Below are 19,546 nucleotides of genomic sequence, written 5' to 3'. Positions count from 1 at the left end.
GTTTATTAGGTTTAGGTTTATTAGGTTTAGGTTTAGGTTTATTAGGTTTAGGTTTATTAGGTTTAGGTTTATTAGGTTTAGGTTTAGGTTTATTAGGTTTAGGTTTATTAGGTTTAGGTTTATTAGGTTTAGGTTTTTTAGGTTTAGGTTTATTAGGTTTAGGTTTATTAGGTTTAGGTTTATTAGGTTTAGGTTTAGGTTTATTAGGTTTAGGTTTAGGTTTATTAGGTTTAGGTTTAGGTTTAGGTTTATTAGGTTTAGGTTTAGGTTTATTAGGTTTAGGTTTAGATTTATTAGGTTTAGGTTTATTAGGTTTAGGTTTAGGTTTATTAGGTTTAGGTTTATTAGGTTTAGGTTTAGGTTTATTAGGTTTAGGTTTAGGTTTATTAGGTTTAGGTTTTTTAGGTTTAGGTTTATTAGGTTTAGGTTTAGGTTTATTAGGTTTAGGTTTATTAGGTTTAGGTTTATTAGGTTTAGGTTTAGGTTTATTAGGTTTAGGTTTAGGTTTATTAGGTTTAGGTTTAGATTTATTAGGTTTAGGTTTATTAGGTTTAGGTTTAGGTTTATTAGGTTTAGGTTTAGGTTTATTAGGTTTAGGTTTAGGTTTATTAGGTTTAGGTTTAGGTTTATTAGGTTTAGGTTTAGGTTTATTAGGTTTAGGTTTAGATTTATTAGGTTTAGGTTTATTAGGTTTAGGTTTAGGTTTATTAGGTTTAGGTTTAGGTTTATTAGGTTTAGGTTTAGGTTTATTAGGTTTAGGTTTATTAGGTTTAGGTTTATTAGGTTTAGGTTTAGATTTATTAGGTTTAGGTTTATTAGGTGTAGGTTTAGGTTTATTAGGTTTAGGTTTAGGTTTATTAGGTTTAGGTTTAGGTTTATTAAGTTTAGGTTTAGTGTTATTTCCTTGCTGTCTGTTCCAGTCTCAGCTGTTGTAAAGGTTCCTAATCAGGGCTGGATAATAAACAGTGTTGCAGATCCTGGTAGTTTTTATTCTGTTCTTCTGGGTTCCAGGTTTAAATCTGGTTCTGTAAATGTGTCCAGGGTTTACAGACTGTGTTTTAATTCCATCTAATCTACTCAGAACTACAAACATGGATGCTGATTGAGCAGAGACTGATGGGTAATGAAGTGAAAGAGCATCAGTTAATATAACAGGTTCTATCAGGTTCCAACATGTTTTATGAGTCTGTATCAGGAACCTTTGAACAGTTAGAACCAGAAACATGGTAATAAGAACAAAAAGTGGACTTTGAACAGCAGCAAAAAACAAACATGACATGAAGTGAATATTTAACTACAGGTTTGAAGAACACATGAAGAAGAGCTGCTGCATTTGAAGGTCATTGAACCCTGGAAGTGTCCTGTGTGAAAATCACACAGTTTGGAATTCTGTCGTCAGACCAAAGGAATGTGTCCTGAGTTCAGCTCCGACCTGTGAGACGGAGTCATGTGACCTGTACAGGTGTGTCCACACATGGAATCAGAACGTTCTACTGGGATGTGTTCAGGAAGGGTCTGCAACCACACCACTTCTGTCTGTCCATCCGTCTGTCCATCCTACTGTCCATCTGTATGTCCATCCTACTGTCCATCTGTCTGTCCATCTGTATGTCCATCCTACTGACCATCTGTATGTCCATCCTACTGACCATCTGTATGTCCATCCTACTGACCATCTGTCTGTCCATCTGTATGTCCATCCTACTGACCATCTGTATGTCCATCCTACTGACCATCTGTCTGTCCATCCTACTGACCATCTGTCTGTCCATCTGTATGTCCATCCTACTGACCATCTGTATGTCCATCTGTATGTCCATCCTACTGTCCATCTGTCTGTCCATCTGTATGTCCATCTGTCTGTCCATCCTACTGACCATCTGTATGTCCATCTGTATGTCCATCCTACTGACCATCTGTCTGTCCATCTGTATGTCCATCCTACTGACCATCTGTATGTCCATCCTACTGACCATCTGTATGTCCATCCTACTGACCATCTGTCTGTCCATCTGTATGTCCATCCTACTGACCATCTGTATGTCCATCCTACTGTCCATCCTACTGACCATCTGTCTGTCCATCTGTATGTCCATCCTACTGACCATCTGTATGTCCATCCTACTGACCATCTGTATGTCCATCCTACTGACCATCTGTATGTCCATCCTACTGACCATCTGTCTGTCCATCTGTATGTCCATCCTACTGACCATCTGTATGTCCATCCTACTGTCCATCCTACTGACCATCTGTCTGTCCATCTGTATGTCCATCCTACTGACCATCTGTATGTCCATCTGTCTGTCCATCCTACTGACCATCTGTCTGTCCATCTGTATGTCCATCCTACTGACCATCTGTATGTCCATCCTACTGTCCATCCTACTGACCATCTGTATGTCCATCCTACTGTCCATCCTACTGACCATCTGTATGTCCATCCTACTGACCATCTGTATGTCCATCTGTCTGTCCATCCTACTGACCATCTGTCTGTCCATCTGTATGTCCATCCTACTGACCATCTGTATGTCCATCCTACTGACCATCTGTCTGTCCATCTGTATGTCCATCCTTCTGTCCATCTGTCTGTCCATCCTACTGACCATCTGTCTGTCCATCCTACTGACCATCTGTCTGTCCATCTGTATGTCCATCCTACTGACCATCTGTCTGTCCATCTGTATGTCCATCCTACTGACCATCTGTATGTCCATCCTACTGACCATCTGTCTGTCCATCTGTATGTCCATCCTACTGACCATCTGTATGTCCATCCTACTGTCCATCCTACTGACCATCTGTATGTCCATCTGTATGTCCATCCTACTGACCATCTGTATGTCCATCCTACTGACCATCTGTCTGTCCATCTGTCTGTCCATCCTACTGACCATCTGTCTGTCCATCTGTATGTCCATCCTACTGACCATCTGTATGTCCATCCTACTGACCATCTGTCTGTCCATCTGTATGTCCATCCTTCTGTCCATCTGTCTGTCCATCCTACTGACCATCTGTCTGTCCATCCTACTGACCATCTGTCTGTCCATCTGTATGTCCATCCTACTGACCATCTGTATGTCCATCCTACTGACCATCTGTCTGTCCATCTGTATGTCCATCCTACTGTCCATCTGTCTGTCCATCTGTATGTCCATCCTACTGACCATCTGTCTGTCCATCCTTCTGTCCATCTGTCTGTCCATCTGTCCGTCCTTCTGTCCATCTGTCTGTCCATCCTACTGTCCATCTGTCATTCCATCCTTCTGTCCATCTGTCTGTCCATCTGTCCATCTGTATGTCCATCCTACTGTCCATCTGTCTGTCCATCCTTCTGTCCATCTGTCTGTCCATCTGTATGTCCATCCTACTGACCATCTGTATGTCCATCCTACTGACCATCTGTCTGTCCATCCTTCTGTCCATCTGTCTGTCCATCTGTCCGTCCTTCTGTCCATCTGTCTGTCCATCCTACTGTCCATCTGTCTGTCCATCCTTCTGTCCATCTGTCTGTCCATCTGTATGTCCATCCTTCTGTCCATCTGTCTGTCCATCCTACTGTCCATCTGTATGTCCATCCTACTGACCATCTGTATGTCCATCCTACTGACCATCTGTCTGTCCATCTGTATGTCCATCCTTCTGTCCATCTGTCTGTCCATCCTACTGACCATCTGTCTGTCCATCCTTCTGTCCATCTGTCTGTCCATCTGTATGTCCATCCTTCTGTCCATCTGTCTGTCCATCCTACTGACCATCTGTCTGTCCATCCTTCTGTCCATCTGTCTGTCCATCTGTCCGTCCTTCTGTCCATCTGTCTGTCCATCCTACTGTCCATCTGTCTGTCCATCTGTCTGTCCATCCTACTGTCCATCTGTCTGTCCGTCCTTCTGTCCGTCCTTCTGTCCGTCCTTCTGTCCGTCCTTCTGTCCCTCCTTCTGTCCGTCCTTCTGTCCCTCCTTCTGTCCGTCCTTCTGTCCGTCCTTCTGTCCGTCCTTCTGTCCGTCCTTCTGTCCCTCCTTCTGTCCGTCCTTCTGTCCGTCCTTCTGTCCGTCTGTCCATCCTTCTGTCCATCCTTCTGTCCCTCTGTCCATCCTTCTGTCCATCCTTCTGTCCCTCTGTCCATCCTTCTGTCCATCCTTCTGTCCATCCTTCTGTCCCTCTGTCCATCCTTCTGTCCATCCTTCTGTCCATCCTTCTGTCCCTCTGTCCATCCTTCTGTCCATCCTTCTGTCCCTCTGTCCATCCTTCTGTCCATCCTTCTGTCCATCCCTCTGTCCATCCTTCTGTCCATCCTTCTGTCCTTCTGTCCATCCTTCTGTCCCTCTGTCCATCCTTCTGTCCATCCTTCTGTCCCTCTGTCCATCCTTCTGTCCATCCTTCTGTCCTTCTGTCCATCCTTCTGTCCCTCTGTCCATCCTTCTGTCCATCCTTCTGTCCTTCTGTCCATCCTTCTGTCCCTCTGTCCATCCTTCTGTCCATCCTTCTGTCCTTCTGTCCATCCTTCTGTCCATCCTTCTGTCCTTCTGTCCATCCTTCTGTCCATCCTTCTGTCCCTCTTTCTCCTCTAAATCCCATTATTTCTCTCCTAGTTCAGATGGTTGGACTCTCCTGTCTCTGTAGTTGAGCTGACGTCTGACCAGCTGATGTGGACCAGATGAACACATACCAAAGTTATCACAAATATGAAATCCTGTCCCCTGTATGTGACATCCCATAATAACACAGACAAATGCAGCCTGTATGTGTTGGACTGTTTATAACCCAGACACAGACTGGACAGAAGGAAGTCCACAGGTTTATGTTCATGTACACAGGCTGTCCCACACACATGGACACACGCTGTATAGAACTGTACAGGAGGCTGTAGTTCAACCAGGGGGTCCAGTCCTGATCCTGGAGGACCGGTACCCTGCATGTTTTACATGGATCCTTCTTCTAACACACCTGACTCATATGATACGCCTGTCATCCAGCGCTGCAGAAGGCTGATAATGACCGTCAGGTGTGTTAGAAGAGACTGACCTGGTCCTGGTTGAACCTGGTGGTCCAGATTTGAAACCAGTTCTGCTTTATTCATTAGGGTTAGGGCTAGGACTGGATCTGGACCGGACCTGGTGTGTGTGTGTGTGTGTGGGGGGGGGGGTTAGTGCTAGGACTGGACCTGGTGGGGTGTTTGGGTTAGGGTAGTACTGGGGTTAGTTATTAATACTGATAATAATAATAATAATAATAATAATAATAATAATAATAATAATAATAATAATAATAATAAATTGAAGTGACTTTAACTGTTCACACAAGAAACTCAGATTAAGTTTCTTTCTTTCTTTCTTTCTTTCTTTCTTTCTTTCTTTCGTTCTTTATTTCTTTCTTTCTTCCTTTCTTTCTTTCTTTCTTTCTTTCCTCCTGTGGTTCCTGTCCTTCCACTGACGTCGACACAAAAGCAGAACCAACACCAGACCTGCACATGGACACGCTGCAGACTGAGCATGCTCAGATGGCCACAGTTGTGCAGACCACAGGTGAACTCCAACCCAGACCAAAACCAACTAAAAGACTCTTGAGCACCTTTGAACTCCAGTACCCATGACCCTCAGCTGTGGTCGTCATGGAGACGCTGACTCCAACCCCTTCCTCAGGTTGGTTCCTTCAGTTTGTTTGACAAACAGGAAGTGGTTTCACTGTGGTTTTGGTTTTAATGGTTCCTCCAGTGATCATGTGATTTCAGAGAAGCCAGAGCTCACACTGAGCATGCTCAGTAACCCCCCACCTACAGCCTACACCAGTGAAAAGACGCAGACAAAAGCAGAACGTCCCTGAACTATGCATGATGCATTCACAGGTACCACGGAAAAGAGGACGCTGATTTTACAAACTAACAAAAAAAAAACAAAACAAGACATGAAGACACTGAAATGAACAGATGAACATGAGCCAAAGGGACCAGAGTGTCCACAGGGACCAGTGTGTCCACAGGGACCAGTGTGTCTGTCCACAGGGACCAGTGTGTCTGTCCACAGGGACCAGAGTGTCCACAGGGACCAGTGTGTCCACAGGGACCAGTGTGTCTGTCCACAGGGACCAGTGTGTCTGTCCACAGGGACCAGAGTGTCCACAGGGACCAGTGTGTCCACAGGGACCAGTGTGTCTGTCCACAGGGACCAGAGTGTCCACAGGGACCAGTGTGTCCACAGGGACCAGTGTGTCTGTCCACAGGGACCAGTGTGTCCACAGGGACCAGAGTGTCCACAGGGACTAGTGTGTCCACAGGGACCAGTGTGTCTGTCCACAGGGACCAGAGTGTCCACAGGGACTAGTGTGTCCACAGGGACTAGTGTGTCCACAGGGACCAGAGTGTCTGTCCACAGGGACCAGAGTGTCTGTCCACAGGGACCAGTGTGTCTGTCCACAGGGACCAGAGTGTCCACAGGGACTAGTGTGTCCACAGGGACCAGAGTGTCTGTCCACAGGGACCAGAGTGTCCACAGGGACCAGTGTGTCCACAGGGACCAGAGTGTCCACAGGGACCAGTGTGTCTGTCCACAGGGACCAGTGTGTCCACAGGGACCAGTGTGTCTGTCCACAGGGACCAGTGTGTCCACAGGGACCAGAGTGTCCACAGGGACTAGTGTGTCCACAGGGACCAGAGTGTCCACAGGGACCAGTGTGTCTGTCCACAGGGACCAGTGTGTCCACAGGGACCAGTGTGTCTGTCCACAGGGACCAGAGTGTCCACAGGGACCAGAGTGTCCACAGGGACCAGTGTGTCCACAGGGACCAGTGTGTCTGTCCACAGGGACTAGTGTGTCCACAGGGACCAGAGTGTCCACAGGGACTAGTGTGTCCACAGGGACCAGAGTGTCCACAGGGACCAGTGTGTCCACAGGGACCAGAGTGTCCACAGGGACCAGTGTGTCTGTCCACAGGGACCAGTGTGTCCACAGGGACCAGTGTGTCTGTCCACAGGGACCAGTGTGTCCACAGGGACCAGAGTGTCCACAGGGACCAGTGTGTCTGTCCACAGGGACCAGAGTGTCCACAGGGACCAGTGTGTCTGTCCACAGGGACCAGAGTGTCCACAGGGACCAGAGTGTCCACAGGGACCAGTGTGTCCACAGGGACCAGTGTGTCTGTCCACAGGGACTAGTGTGTCCACAGGGACCAGAGTGTCCACAGGGACTAGTGTGTCCACAGGGACCAGAGTGTCCACAGGGACCAGTGTGTCCACAGGGACCAGAGTGTCCACAGGGACCAGTGTGTCTGTCCACAGGGACCAGTGTGTCCACAGGGACCAGTGTGTCTGTCCACAGGGACCAGTGTGTCCACAGGGACCAGAGTGTCCACAGGGACCAGTGTGTCTGTCCACAGGGACCAGAGTGTCCACAGGGACCAGAGTGTCTGTCCACAGGGACCAGAGTGTCCACAGGGACCAGAGTGTCCACAGGGACCAGTGTGTCTGTCCACAGGGACCAGTGTGTCCACAGGGACCAGTGTGTCTGTCCACAGGGACCAGTGTGTCCACAGGGACCAGAGTGTCCACAGGGACCAGTGTGTCCACAGGGACCAGTGTGTCTGTCCACAGGGACTAGTGTGTCCACAGGGACCAGAGTGTCCACAGGGACTAGTGTGTCCACAGGGACCAGAGTGTCCACAGGGACCAGTGTGTCCACAGGGACCAGAGTGTCCACAGGGACCAGTGTGTCTGTCCACAGGGACCAGTGTGTCCACAGGGACCAGTGTGTCTGTCCACAGGGACCAGTGTGTCCACAGGGACCAGAGTGTCCACAGGGACCAGAGTGTCCACAGGGACCAGTGTGTCTGTCCACAGGGACCAGAGTGTCCACAGGGACCAGAGTGTCTGTCCACAGGGACCAGAGTGTCCACAGGGACTAGTGTGTCCACAGGGACCAGAGTGTCCACAGGGACCAGTGTGTCCACAGGGACCAGAGTGTCCACAGGGACCAGTGTGTCTGTCCACAGGGACCAGTGTGTCCACAGGGACCAGTGTGTCTGTCCACAGGGACCAGTGTGTCCACAGGGACCAGAGTGTCCACAGGGACCAGAGTGTCCACAGGGACCAGAGTGTCTGTCCACAGGGACCAGAGTGTCCACAGGGACCAGAGTGTCCACAGGGACCAGTGTGTCTGTCCACAGGGACCAGTGTGTCCACAGGGACCAGTGTGTCTGTCCACAGGGACCAGTGTGTCCACAGGGACCAGAGTGTCCACAGGGACCAGTGTGTCCACAGGGACCAGTGTGTCTGTCCACAGGGACTAGTGTGTCCACAGGGACCAGAGTGTCCACAGGGACTAGTGTGTCCACAGGGACCAGAGTGTCCACAGGGACCAGTGTGTCCACAGGGACCAGAGTGTCCACAGGGACCAGTGTGTCTGTCCACAGGGACCAGTGTGTCCACAGGGACCAGTGTGTCTGTCCACAGGGACCAGTGTGTCCACAGGGACCAGAGTGTCCACAGGGACCAGAGTGTCCACAGGGACCAGAGTGTCTGTCCAAGCACAGACAGTGACAGATGGGGTTGTACTGAGCATGTGCAGCTGAACTTCCTGTCAGAGGAAAAGAACTGCAGGCAACCTTTCAGTGTCAGCAACAGAAACTAGAAGACAGACAGAAGGACAGACTGTCTACACCCACAGACAGAAGGACAGACTGTCTACACCCACAGACAGAAGGACAGACTGTCTACACCCACAGACAGAAGGACAGACTGTCTACACCCACAGACAGAAGGAAAGGACACTAACTCCAACCTGTCTACACACATATGTACTGTATGTATACTCCATATATGCTGTGTGTGTGTGTGTGTGTGTGTGTGTGTGTGTGTATTTATTTACTGTGTTGTCTGGAGTTTGTTTGTCAGTAAATGAAGCAGAAGACTCTGTGTCACTTCCTGTTTCATTGGTTCTGACAGACCACATGTTGAAGGACCATGGCTCTGTACCCCGGTCCTCCAGTCCTGGGTCTGTACCCCGGTCCTCCAGTCCTGGGTCTGTACCCCGGTCCTCCAGTCCTGGGTCTGTACCCCGGTCATCCAGTCCTGGGTCTGTACCCCGGTCATCCAGTCCTGGGTCTGTACCCCGGTCCTCCAGTCCTGGGTCTGTACCCCGGTCCTCCAGTCCTGGGTCTGTACCCCGGTCCTCCAGTCCTGGGTCTGTACCCCGGTCATCCAGTCCTGGGTCTGTACCCCGGTCCTCCAGTCCTGGGTCTGTACCCCGGTCCTCCAGTCCTGGGTCTGTACCCCGCTCATCTAGTCCTGGGTCTGTACCCCGGTCCTCCAGTCCTGGGTCTGTACCCCACTCGTCCAGTCCTGGGTCTGATATTGTTGTTGTTGGTATTGTTGTTTCGGTGGAGGTGTTTGTCTCCATTTTTGTTCTTCTTCTGTGGAGGCCTCTCCATGGTCCAGGTCTGGGTACAGGTCCACACCTACCCTAACCCTGTACAGCTGGACATCAGAGGGGTCTCAGGACTCATTTGGTCAGGAGAATCTGAACCCAGGGGTTTCAGATCAGGGTTTTCCTTTCCCTAGATGGACCACCTACCACAGCTAAGGGGCTCCGTCTGCCTGAGTCCTACCCATCACTGGGGTCTGGTCCCTGGGTAGTTCAGTCCATTCATCTGGTCTTCAACAGTTCAGTCCATTCATCTGGTCTTCAACAGTTCAGTCCATTCATCTGGTCTTCAACAGTTCAGTCCATTCATCTGGTCTTCAACAGTTCGGTCCATTGGTGTCTGGTCTTCAACAGTTCAGTCCATTCGTCTGGTCTTCAGTAGTTCGGTCCACTGGTGTCTGGTCTTCAACAGTTCAGTCCTTTGGTGTCTGGTCTTCAACAGTCTGGTCCATTCATCTGGTCTTCAACAGTTCAGTCCTTTGGTGTCTGGTCTTCAACAGTTCAGTCCTTTGGTGTCTGGTCTTCAACAGTTGGGTCCATTCATCTGGTCTTCAACAGTTGGGTCCATTCATCTGGTCTTCAACAGTTGGGTCCATTTGTCTGGTCTTCAACAGTTCGGTCCATTGGTGTCTGGTCTTCAACAGTTCGGTCCATTCATCTGGTCTTCAACAGTTGGGTCCATTCATCTGGTCTTCAACAGTTCAGTCCATTGGTGTCTGGTCTTCAACAGTTCGGTCCATTGGTGTCTGGTCTTCAACAGTTCGGTCCATTCATCTGGTCTTCAACAGTTGCGTCCATTCATCTGGTCTTCAACAGTTCAGTCCATTGGTGTCTGGTCTTCAATAGTTCGGTCCATTGGTGTCTGGTCTTCAATAGTTCGGTCCATTGGTGTCTGGTCTTCAACAGTTCGGTCCATTCATCTGGTCTTCAACAGTTTGGTCCATTCATCTGGTCTTCAACAGTTCGGTCCATTGACACTTTCAATGTGGTCGACTCTTGTGTTTGTTGAAAACCTTATTTTCGTGTGTTTTTCATCTTCACAGATGGTGACACCTACAAAGGTCCTGTTGGACGTTTTGAACGATCTGAGCGCCGACGACTTCAAAACATTCAAGTGGTTCCTGAAGCAGAAGGAGGATCTGGGACCCTTCAGACCGATCCCGGAGCGTCGACTGGAGGACGCCGACAGGACGGACACAGTGGACGCCATGAAGAACCTGTACGGCACGCACACCGTGGAGGTCACCAGGACGGTTCTGGTCCAGATCAACAGGAACGATCTGCTGGAGGAACTACCGAAGCCCGCCCACAAACCTGAAGGTACGTCACTGAAGTGGACGCAGATGCACGAGTGTTCACCGGTAACCGTTACAGACGAGTGAATATGAACCAGGACAAAAGAACCGTTAGAGGACGGAGGTGGAGAACGTCCAGGGTGTCCACAAAGTCTGTTTAGAATTTAAAACAGGGCTGTCCAACTCATGTCAGTTCAGTTCCACATTCAGCTAAATCTGATCTGCAGTGGACCGGACCAGTCAAATACCAGAATAATACAGAAATAATGTCAGCTCCAAACTTTTCTATATGTTTTACAGTGAAAAAAGTAAAATTACATTATGAAAATGTTTCCATCTACAAACTATCCTTTCAAACAATGTGAATAACATGAACAAACTGGAAAAAAATGTCATTTGAACACTGTTTGCTTTAGTTTCTCATTTCCACATGTACATTAGAACTTACAGATCACAGTGGATCTACAAACACACCAAATATTTAGTAACAGGTGGAATATTATTAAACTTGCACTTCTCAAGACATTTCAGGTTGTTTAAATTTGTTCAGGTTATTCAGATTTTTTGCGAAATTATACTTTATTTTAGTGTAAATACATGAAAATATTTATATTTACACAGAAAAATTTGGAGTTGTGATTATTTATATGTTATTATGAGATTAAATTAGTCTGAATGTGGAACCTGAACTAAAAGGAGTGTTCATATCTTCAGTGTAATTCTTGTATTTTAAAAATTCATCCCAGGGCCGGACTGGACCCTTTGGCGGGCCAGATTTGGCCCCTGGGCCGCATGTTTGACACCTGTGGTTTAAAACATGTAGAACAAAAGGAACTGGTGAGATCTGTTCATCAGACTGGTTCTGCGTTCTCATGGTTATCCAATTCTTGGTCGTTCTCCTCGGTTCAACTGGACCGGTTTATCTTCAGTTGAACTGAGAAGAACTACCAAGAACAACAATGACCTGAGAACCCAAACCTGAAATGAGAACCTCCACAGACGGTGGTTCTCCAAGTTTTTAAATCGCATTGTGGGATCATGTTCAATCCAATTATTGGTCCATTTTTCTTCAACAACAGATCAATTAGTGCCAATACTGACCTTTGACCTTTTGACTGAATATGTGTCACCACAACTGGAGGACCTACGACCAACCAACATGGTCCAGGTAGATGTTCCACCACCACATTCAGTTCTACATGTTGGTGGGTTCTACCTCCAACATTTATACAGCGGTGGATTGGAAGGGACGGTCCGGTTACCTGGAGACCTGGTCCACCAGGTACTGCTGACCTGGGTTTATGTCTGTGGTTCTGGTCCAGATATGGGTTTATGTATGTTAGGGGTAGGTGTACGGTTAGGGGTTGGGTTAGGGGTAAGGGTAGGGTTAGGGGTAGAGTCAGGGGTAGGGGTAGGGTTATATGAACTGGAGATCTTGGCATAAATTGACTGTAACAACACGTCAAAGGTCAAACACGTGTAGGTGTATGATGCCAAATGCCATCAGACCTGGTGGAACGTCCAAGGCAGTGTCCACCATGGAACTAAACCCAGGACCATCCAATGGTCCCATGTAGAGGGTTAGGGGTAGGGTTACCGTCTGATGGTCCCATGTAGAGGGTTAGGGGTAGGGTTACCGTCTGATGGTCCCATGTAGAGGGTTAGGGGTAGGGTTACCGTCTGATGGTCCCATGTAGAGGGTTAGGGGTAGGGTTACCGTCTGATGGTCCCATGTAGAGGGTTAGGGGTAGGGTTACCGTCTGATGGTCCCATGTAGAGGGTTAGGGGTAGGGTTACCGTCTGGTGGTCCCATGTAGAGGGTTAGGGGTAGGGTTACCGTCTGGTGGTCCCATGTAGAGGGTTAGGGGTAGGCTTACCGTCTGATGGTCCCATGTAGAGGGTTAGGGGTAGGGTTACCGTCTGGTGGTCCCATGTAGAGGGTTAGGGGTAGGGTTACCGTCTGGTGGTCCCATGTAGAGGGTTAGGGGTAGGGTTACCGTCTGGTGGTCCCATGTAGAGGGTTAGGGGTAGGGTTACCGTCTGGTGGTCCCATGTAGAGGTAGACTCAGTGAGCAGAAAACCCTCATCCTCTACTTTTGGTTTGGTAATAATTCCTACAGATTTGTTTGTTCATTTGGTTTTTTTAATAAATGTGTTAAATTGTAAAAGGCCTTTCTGGACACTCTGGTAAACAACACCGACAGTGTAAAAGGCCTTTATGGACACTCTGGTAAACAACACAGACAGTGTAAAAGGCCTTTTTGGACACTCTGGTAAACAACACAGACAGTGTAAAAGGCCTTTTTGGACACTCTGGTAAACAACACAGACAGTGTAAAAGGCCTTTTTGGACACTCTGGTAAACAACACAGACAGTGTAAAAGGCCTTTTTGGACACTCTGGTAAACAACACCGACAGTGTAAAAGGCCTTTATGGACACTCTGGTAAACAACACAGACAGTGTAAAAGGCCTTTTTGGACACTCTGGTAAACAACACAGACAGTGTAAAAGGCCTTTTTGGACACTCTGGTAAACAACACAGACAGTGTAAAAGGCCTTTTTGGACACTCTGGTAAACAACACAGACAGTGTAAAAGGCCTTTCTGGACACTCTGGTAAACAACACCGACAGTGTAAAAGGCCTTTTTGGACACTCTGGTACACAACACCGACAGTGTAAAAGGCCTTTTTGGACACTCTGGTACACAACACCGACAGTGTAAAAGGCCTTTTTGGACACTCTGGTAAACAACACAGACAGTGTAAAAGGCCTTTTTGGACACTCTGGTAAACAACACAGACAGTGTAAAAGGCCTTTCTGGACACTCTGGTAAACAACACCGACAGTGTAAAAGGCCTTTTTGGACACTCTGGTACACAACACCGACAGTGTAAAAGGCCTTTTTGGACACTCTGGTAAACAACACAGACAGTGTAAAAGGCCTTTTTGGACACTCTGGTAAACAACACAGACAGTGTAAAAGGCCTTTTTGGACACTCTGGTAAACAACACAGACAGTGTAAAAGGCCTTTTTGGACACTCTGGTAAACAACACAGACAGTGTAAAAGGCCTTTTTGGACACTCTGGTAAACAACACAGACAGTGTAAAAGGCCTTTCTGGACACTCTGGTAAACAACACCGACAGTGTAAAAGGCCTTTTTGGACACTCTGGTACACAACACCGACAGTGTAAAAGGCCTTTTTGGACACTCTGGTACACAACACCGACAGTGTAAAAGGCCTTTTTGGACACTCTGGTAAACAACACAGACAGTGTAAAAGGCCTTTTTGGACACTCTGGTAAACAACACAGACAGTGTAAAAGGCCTTTTTGGACACTCTGGTAAACAACACAGACAGTGTAAAAGGCCTTTCTGGACACTCTGGTAAACAACACCGACAGTGTAAAAGGCCTTTTTGGACACTCTGGTACACAACACCGACAGTGTAAAAGGCCTTTTTGGACACTCTGGTAAACAACACAGACAGTGTAAAAGGCCTTTCTGGACACTCTGGTAAACAACACCGACAGTGTAAAAGGCCTTTTTGGACACTCTGGTAAACAACACAGACAGTGTAAAAGGCCTTTTTGGACACTCTGGTAAACAACACAGACAGTGTAAAAGGCCTTTTTGGACACTCTGGTAAACAACACAGACAGTGTAAAAGGCCTTTTTGGACACTCTGGTAAACAACACCGACAGTGTAAAAGGCCTTTTTGGACACTCTGGTACACAACACCGACAGTGTAAAAGGCCTTTTTGGACACTCTGGTAAACAACACCGACAGTGTAAAAGGCCTTTTTGGACACCCTGGTACACAACACCGACAGTGTCACTTTAAACATTTATTCTGTGTCGACAGAATGAAACCCACTACTGATGTTGTAATGCACAGATGAACATGGAAAACCAACAAACCCACTGATCTAGCAGAAAGAACTGGACATGAATGCGACATAATTATGGGATAATTGTGGCTGTCCGTTAGCGGAGCTTCAGAACGGTCATGTGTTGTCTTTTGTGTCCACTCAGAGGTCATCGTCCACCGTCGGCAAATACTGAAGTCTAAGATGAACAAGAAGTTGGAGCGTTTGTTCGAGGGACTCCCAAATTCCACAAACCAAAAACTCCTGAAGGAGGTTTTAACACAGATCTACGTCACAAAAGCCAAGATCGCAGAGGTCGTCGAGGAACACGAGATGACACAGGTTGAAACAACATCCAGGAAAACAGACGGAGAACAAACAACCATCACCTGTAAAAACATCTTTAAAACACCGCCTGACAGAGATCAGCCAATCAGAACGGTGCTGACAAAGGGCGTGGCCGGCATCGGGAAAACAGTGTTAACACAGAAGTTCAGTCTGGACTGGGCTGAAGACAAAGCCAACCAGGACATCCACTTCATATTTCCACTCACCTTCAGAGAGCTGAATGTGCTGAAACAGAAGTTCAGTTTGGTGGAACTGGTTCAGCACTTCTTCACTGAAACGGACCAAGCAGGACTCTTCAGCTTCAAAGACCTCCAGGTGGTGTTCATCTTAGACGGTCTGGATGAGTGTCGACCTCCTCTGGACTTCAACAACACTCAGATCCTGACTGATGTGACAGAGTCCAGCTCAGTGGATGTGCTGCTGATGAACCTCATCAGGGGGAACCTGCTTCCCTCTGCTCGCCTCTGGATAACCACACGACCTGCAGCAGCCAATCAGATCCCTGCTCAGTGGGTGGACATGGTGACAGAGGTCAGAGGGTTCAAGGACCCACAGAAGGAGGAGTACTTCAGGAAGAGGTTCACAGATGAAGAACAGACCAACACAATCATCTCCCACATCCAGAGGTCCCGAAGCGTCCACATCATGTGTCACATCCCAGTCTTCTGCTGGATCACTGCTACAGTTCTGGAGGACGTGTTGAAGACCACAGACAGAAGACAACTGCCCAAGACCCTGACTGAGATGTACATCCACTTCCTGGTGGTTCAGGCCAAAGTCAAGAACGTCAAATATGATGGAAGATCTGAGACAGATCCACACTGGAGTCCAGAGACCAGGAAGATGATTGAGTCTCTGGGAAAACTGGCCTTTGAGCAGCTGAAGAAAGGAAACCTGATCTTCTATGAATCCGACCTGACAGAGTGTGGCATCGATATCAGATCAGCCTCAGTGTACTCAGGAGTGTTCACAGAGGTCTTCAAAGAGGAGAGAGGACTGTACCAGGACCAGAGGTTCTGCTTCATCCATCTGAGTGTCCAGGAGTTTCTGGCTGCTCTTCATGTCCATCAGACCTTCACCAACACTGGAGTCAATCTGCTGTCAGAAGAACAAACATCTGTTTGGTCGAAACTATCAAAGGACAAACCTGTCCAGTTGTACCAGACCGCTGTGGACCAGGCCTTACAGAGTCCAAATGGACACCTGGACCTGTTCCTGCGCTTCCTCCTGGGTCTATCACTGCAGACCAATCACAGACTTCTACAAGGTCTGATGAAACAGACAGGAAGTAGCTCAGAGACCAATCAGAAGACAGCTGAGTACATCAAGAAGAAGATCAGTGAGAAACTGTCTGTAGAGAAAAGCATCAACCTGTTCCACTGTCTGAACGAACTGGAGGATGGGTCTCTGGTGGATCAGATCCAACAGTACCTGAGACATGGACGTCTGTCCACAGAACAACTGTCTCCTGCTCAGTGGTCAGCTCTGGTCTTCATCTTACTGTCATCAGGAAAACACCTGGATGTGTTTGACCTGAAGGAATACTGTGGTTCAGAGGAGATTCTTCTGAAGCTGCTGCCGGTGGTCAAAGCCTCCACCAAAGCTGTGTGAGTCCAGACGAACTGAACCAAAGATGAGTTGAATGTAGTTAACCCTAACCCTGAGGGTGGACTTTGAAAACACTCTTCTTTTCTCTCCAGGCTGAGCGATTGTAATTTGTCGAAAAGAAGCTGTGAAGCTTTATCGTCCGTTCTCAACTCCCAGTCCGATGTAAAAGAGCTGGACCTTAGTTCCAATGATCTGCAGGACTCGGGGGTGGAGCTTCTGGTCGCTGGACTGAAGAGTCCAGACTGTCCTTTGGAGACTCTCAGGTCAGATCGCTCTCTGAATGTGAACTTCCAGGAACCTGTGGTCTTTTACTGGTTCAAACATTTCCATGAACCTTCAGAGTGGCTGATGTTCATGTTTTTATTTCTTCAGGCTGAGTCGCTGTAACCTGTCGAAGACCAGCTGCGAAGTTCTGTCCTCGGTGCTCGGGTCAGAGTCGTCCTCTCTGAAAGAGCTCGACCTGAGTTCCAATGATCTCCAGGACTCAGGAGTGGAGCTTCTGGTCGCTGGTCTGAAGCTTCCACATTGTAAACTGGAGACTCTCCGGTCAGATTGTTTACGATGTTCATGTGAATAAATATCTTCAGGGGTTTGGTTGGTGTCCGTTCTGTTCTAAGAGGTGCCACTGTTTCCAGGCTGTCAGGATGTCAGATCACAGAGGAAGGATGTTCTTCTCTGGTCTCAGGTCTGAAGTCCAATCCGTCCCATCTCAGACAGTTAGACCTGAGCTACAACCATCCAGGAGAGTCCGGAGTGAAGGGTCTGTGTGATCAGCTGGAGAATCCACCCTTCAGACTGGACACGCTCTGGTAAGAACATCCATCACAGAGGTGACCGGACCATGAGCGTCCCCTCTGACAGGGTACGGACTCTGGGTAGCACCTGCTCAGTCCATTACATCTGCATCCACACCTCTGAGACATGGTCTGGACAGAAGACTGGTCTAGGCTATATGAGACACTCCAGGGATGCTTTAAATGGGGGTCACCAACCCTGGTCCTGCAGACCTACTGTCCAACCCTGGTCCTGCAGATCTACTGTCCTGCATGTTTCAGATGTTTCCCTCTTCTAACACCTGATGCAAATGAAAAGTCTATCATCAAACTGTGGAGACGACTGAGAACGACTGTCAGGGGGACTGTCTGGGGCATCTGGGAAACATCTGGGTTGGACAGTAGGTCTGGAGGACCAGGGTTGGACAGCCCTGCTTTAAATTAACAGAGTAGCAGGTGGAAAATGGGTGGAGGGGGGGGGGGTCCACATAGAGCAGAGAGTGCCTTTATTATGGGGGGGGGGGGTGTCAACAGAAGTTATCACTGAAGACCCGGGGGGCATGTGGCGTTAAATACCTTGTTGCAGAGGTACTGGGGGGGGGGTTGGGGGCCCAGAACCTAACGCCCCCCCTCTCAGCTTTCTTGTTCCAAACATCCCCTGACAGTGTCCCAGTGCCCCCTGGGGGGGCAGTACCACCCCTGTTTACACAGAGAACTCCCAGAGGGTCTCAGACAGTATGAGGACAGGACGTGTAAACTATGGTGCAGCCCTAGTGTAAACTTCTGAGCTGCTGTTGTGACTCCTGTTGATCAGAAACCTGTTGTTTCCTTCCTCAGGTTGGACCATGATGGACCACAGAGGTTAAAGCCTGGGCTGAAGAAGTGTAAGTGTGGCTTCATTTGATTCAGCACAAACTAAACCACTGGAAAATGGGACATGACTTCTTTTCCACCGCAGGAACTGTGAAACACCTCGGTGCATTTCCACCAAAATGACCCAGTGAAAAACTTTCCCTAATTAAACTTCCCAGTAGGGGGGGTGGGGGGGTGGACTTTACAGATTCCCATAATTCTTGGGGGTGTATCTGTGTGCTGATTGGTGGAACAGCCTTTTAGTGTTAAATGACCCTGTTGGCCTGTTCTGTCCTGTCAGATTTCTGTAACCTGACCCTGGAAACCAGCTCCGCCCACAGAAACCTCGTCCTATCGGACACAAACCGTCTGAGCTGCGTGAAGGAGGAGCAGCCGTACCCGGACCACCCGGACCGCTTCGACCACTGGAGGCAGGTGCTGTGTTCCAGGGCTCTGACCGGTCGCTACTACTGGGAGGTCCAGTGGACCGGAGGGGTTTCCATGGCACTGACCTACAGAGGAATTGGGAGGAAAGGAGGCGGAGCCGACGCCGGCTTTGGAAGGAACCCCCGGTCCTGGACCCTGGACTGTTCTGGGGCCGGGTACTCGGTCTGTCACGGGAACGTCAGGGTGGTCCTGGGCGGGCCCTCCCGGTCCTCCGGTAGAGTGTCGGTGTTTGTGGACTGTCCTGCTGGATCTGTGACCTTCTCCAGAGTCTCCTCAGGCAGACTGGTCCACCTCCACACCTACTTCACCACATTCTGCCAGCCTCTGTACGTGGGCTTCGGCTTAGCCTCCTCTGGTTCCTCTGTGTTTCTGTGCGATGTGTAGACATGTTGAATGAGGGGTGTGCACTGGCCTGCAGTGGGTGGCGGTCTGGGCCGGCCTGGCCTCCCGGTGTGCTGGGTGGGACCCCCTGCCCGTGGAGACGGGTGGCTCCTGGGCTCGTGGGGCTTGGGGACTGGTGCCTCACCAGGCCTCCTGGGGCCTGTGCTGGGCTGCTGTGGGGCCTCTGGTGGGGGCCTCCCTCGGCCATCTTCGGGGCAGGCACACTGTTGCCTCTCGGGGGGGGGGCTGGATCCCCCCTCTCTGTGGTGTCTGCTGGATGGCCGGGCCTTGGGGCCCTCTGGGTCCGCCCCTGGTCCTTGGAGGGGGGGCGGTTGTGGTTGCATGTGTGTGTTCTTCAGCTCAGTCTGTTTGCCTGGTTCACTCTGTCACAGCAGATGAATGAGAACAACTGATGTGGAGATCTGGTACTGGGATTATCTGGTACTGGGATTATCTGGTACTGGGATTATCTGATACTGGGATTATCTGGTACTGGGATTATCTGATACTGGGATTATCTGATACTGGGATTATCTGGTACTGGGATTA

General features: G+C 48.9%; 1 protein-coding gene across 2 annotated transcripts; it reads left to right on the top strand.

The window, feature by feature from the left end:
• Positions 1-8,670: 8,670 nt before the first annotated feature.
• On the top strand, positions 8,671-19,209 carry LOC115416750 (NACHT, LRR and PYD domains-containing protein 12-like). Of its 2 annotated transcripts, XM_030130606.1 has the most exons (8): positions 8,671-8,798; positions 10,463-10,739; positions 14,755-16,543; positions 16,637-16,807; positions 16,917-17,090; positions 17,180-17,353; positions 18,155-18,201; positions 18,471-19,209. In XM_030130606.1, the coding sequence occupies exons 2-8, from the start codon at positions 10,463-10,465 to the stop codon at positions 18,998-19,000; spliced, it is 3,162 nt and encodes a 1,053-aa protein (XP_029986466.1). In that variant the 5' UTR covers positions 8,671-8,798; the 3' UTR covers positions 19,001-19,209. The 2 variants fall into 2 exon arrangements, with proteins under 2 accessions (XP_029986466.1, XP_029986467.1); XM_030130607.1 differs by lacking the exon at positions 16,637-16,807.
• The last annotated feature ends 337 nt before the right edge of the window (positions 19,210-19,546 follow it).

This window comes from Sphaeramia orbicularis, unplaced genomic scaffold (genome assembly GCF_902148855.1).
Source record: "Sphaeramia orbicularis unplaced genomic scaffold, fSphaOr1.1, whole genome shotgun sequence".
NCBI lineage: Eukaryota > Metazoa > Chordata > Actinopteri > Kurtiformes > Apogonidae > Sphaeramia > Sphaeramia orbicularis.
This window is presented reverse-complemented; position numbering and strand designations above follow the sequence as displayed.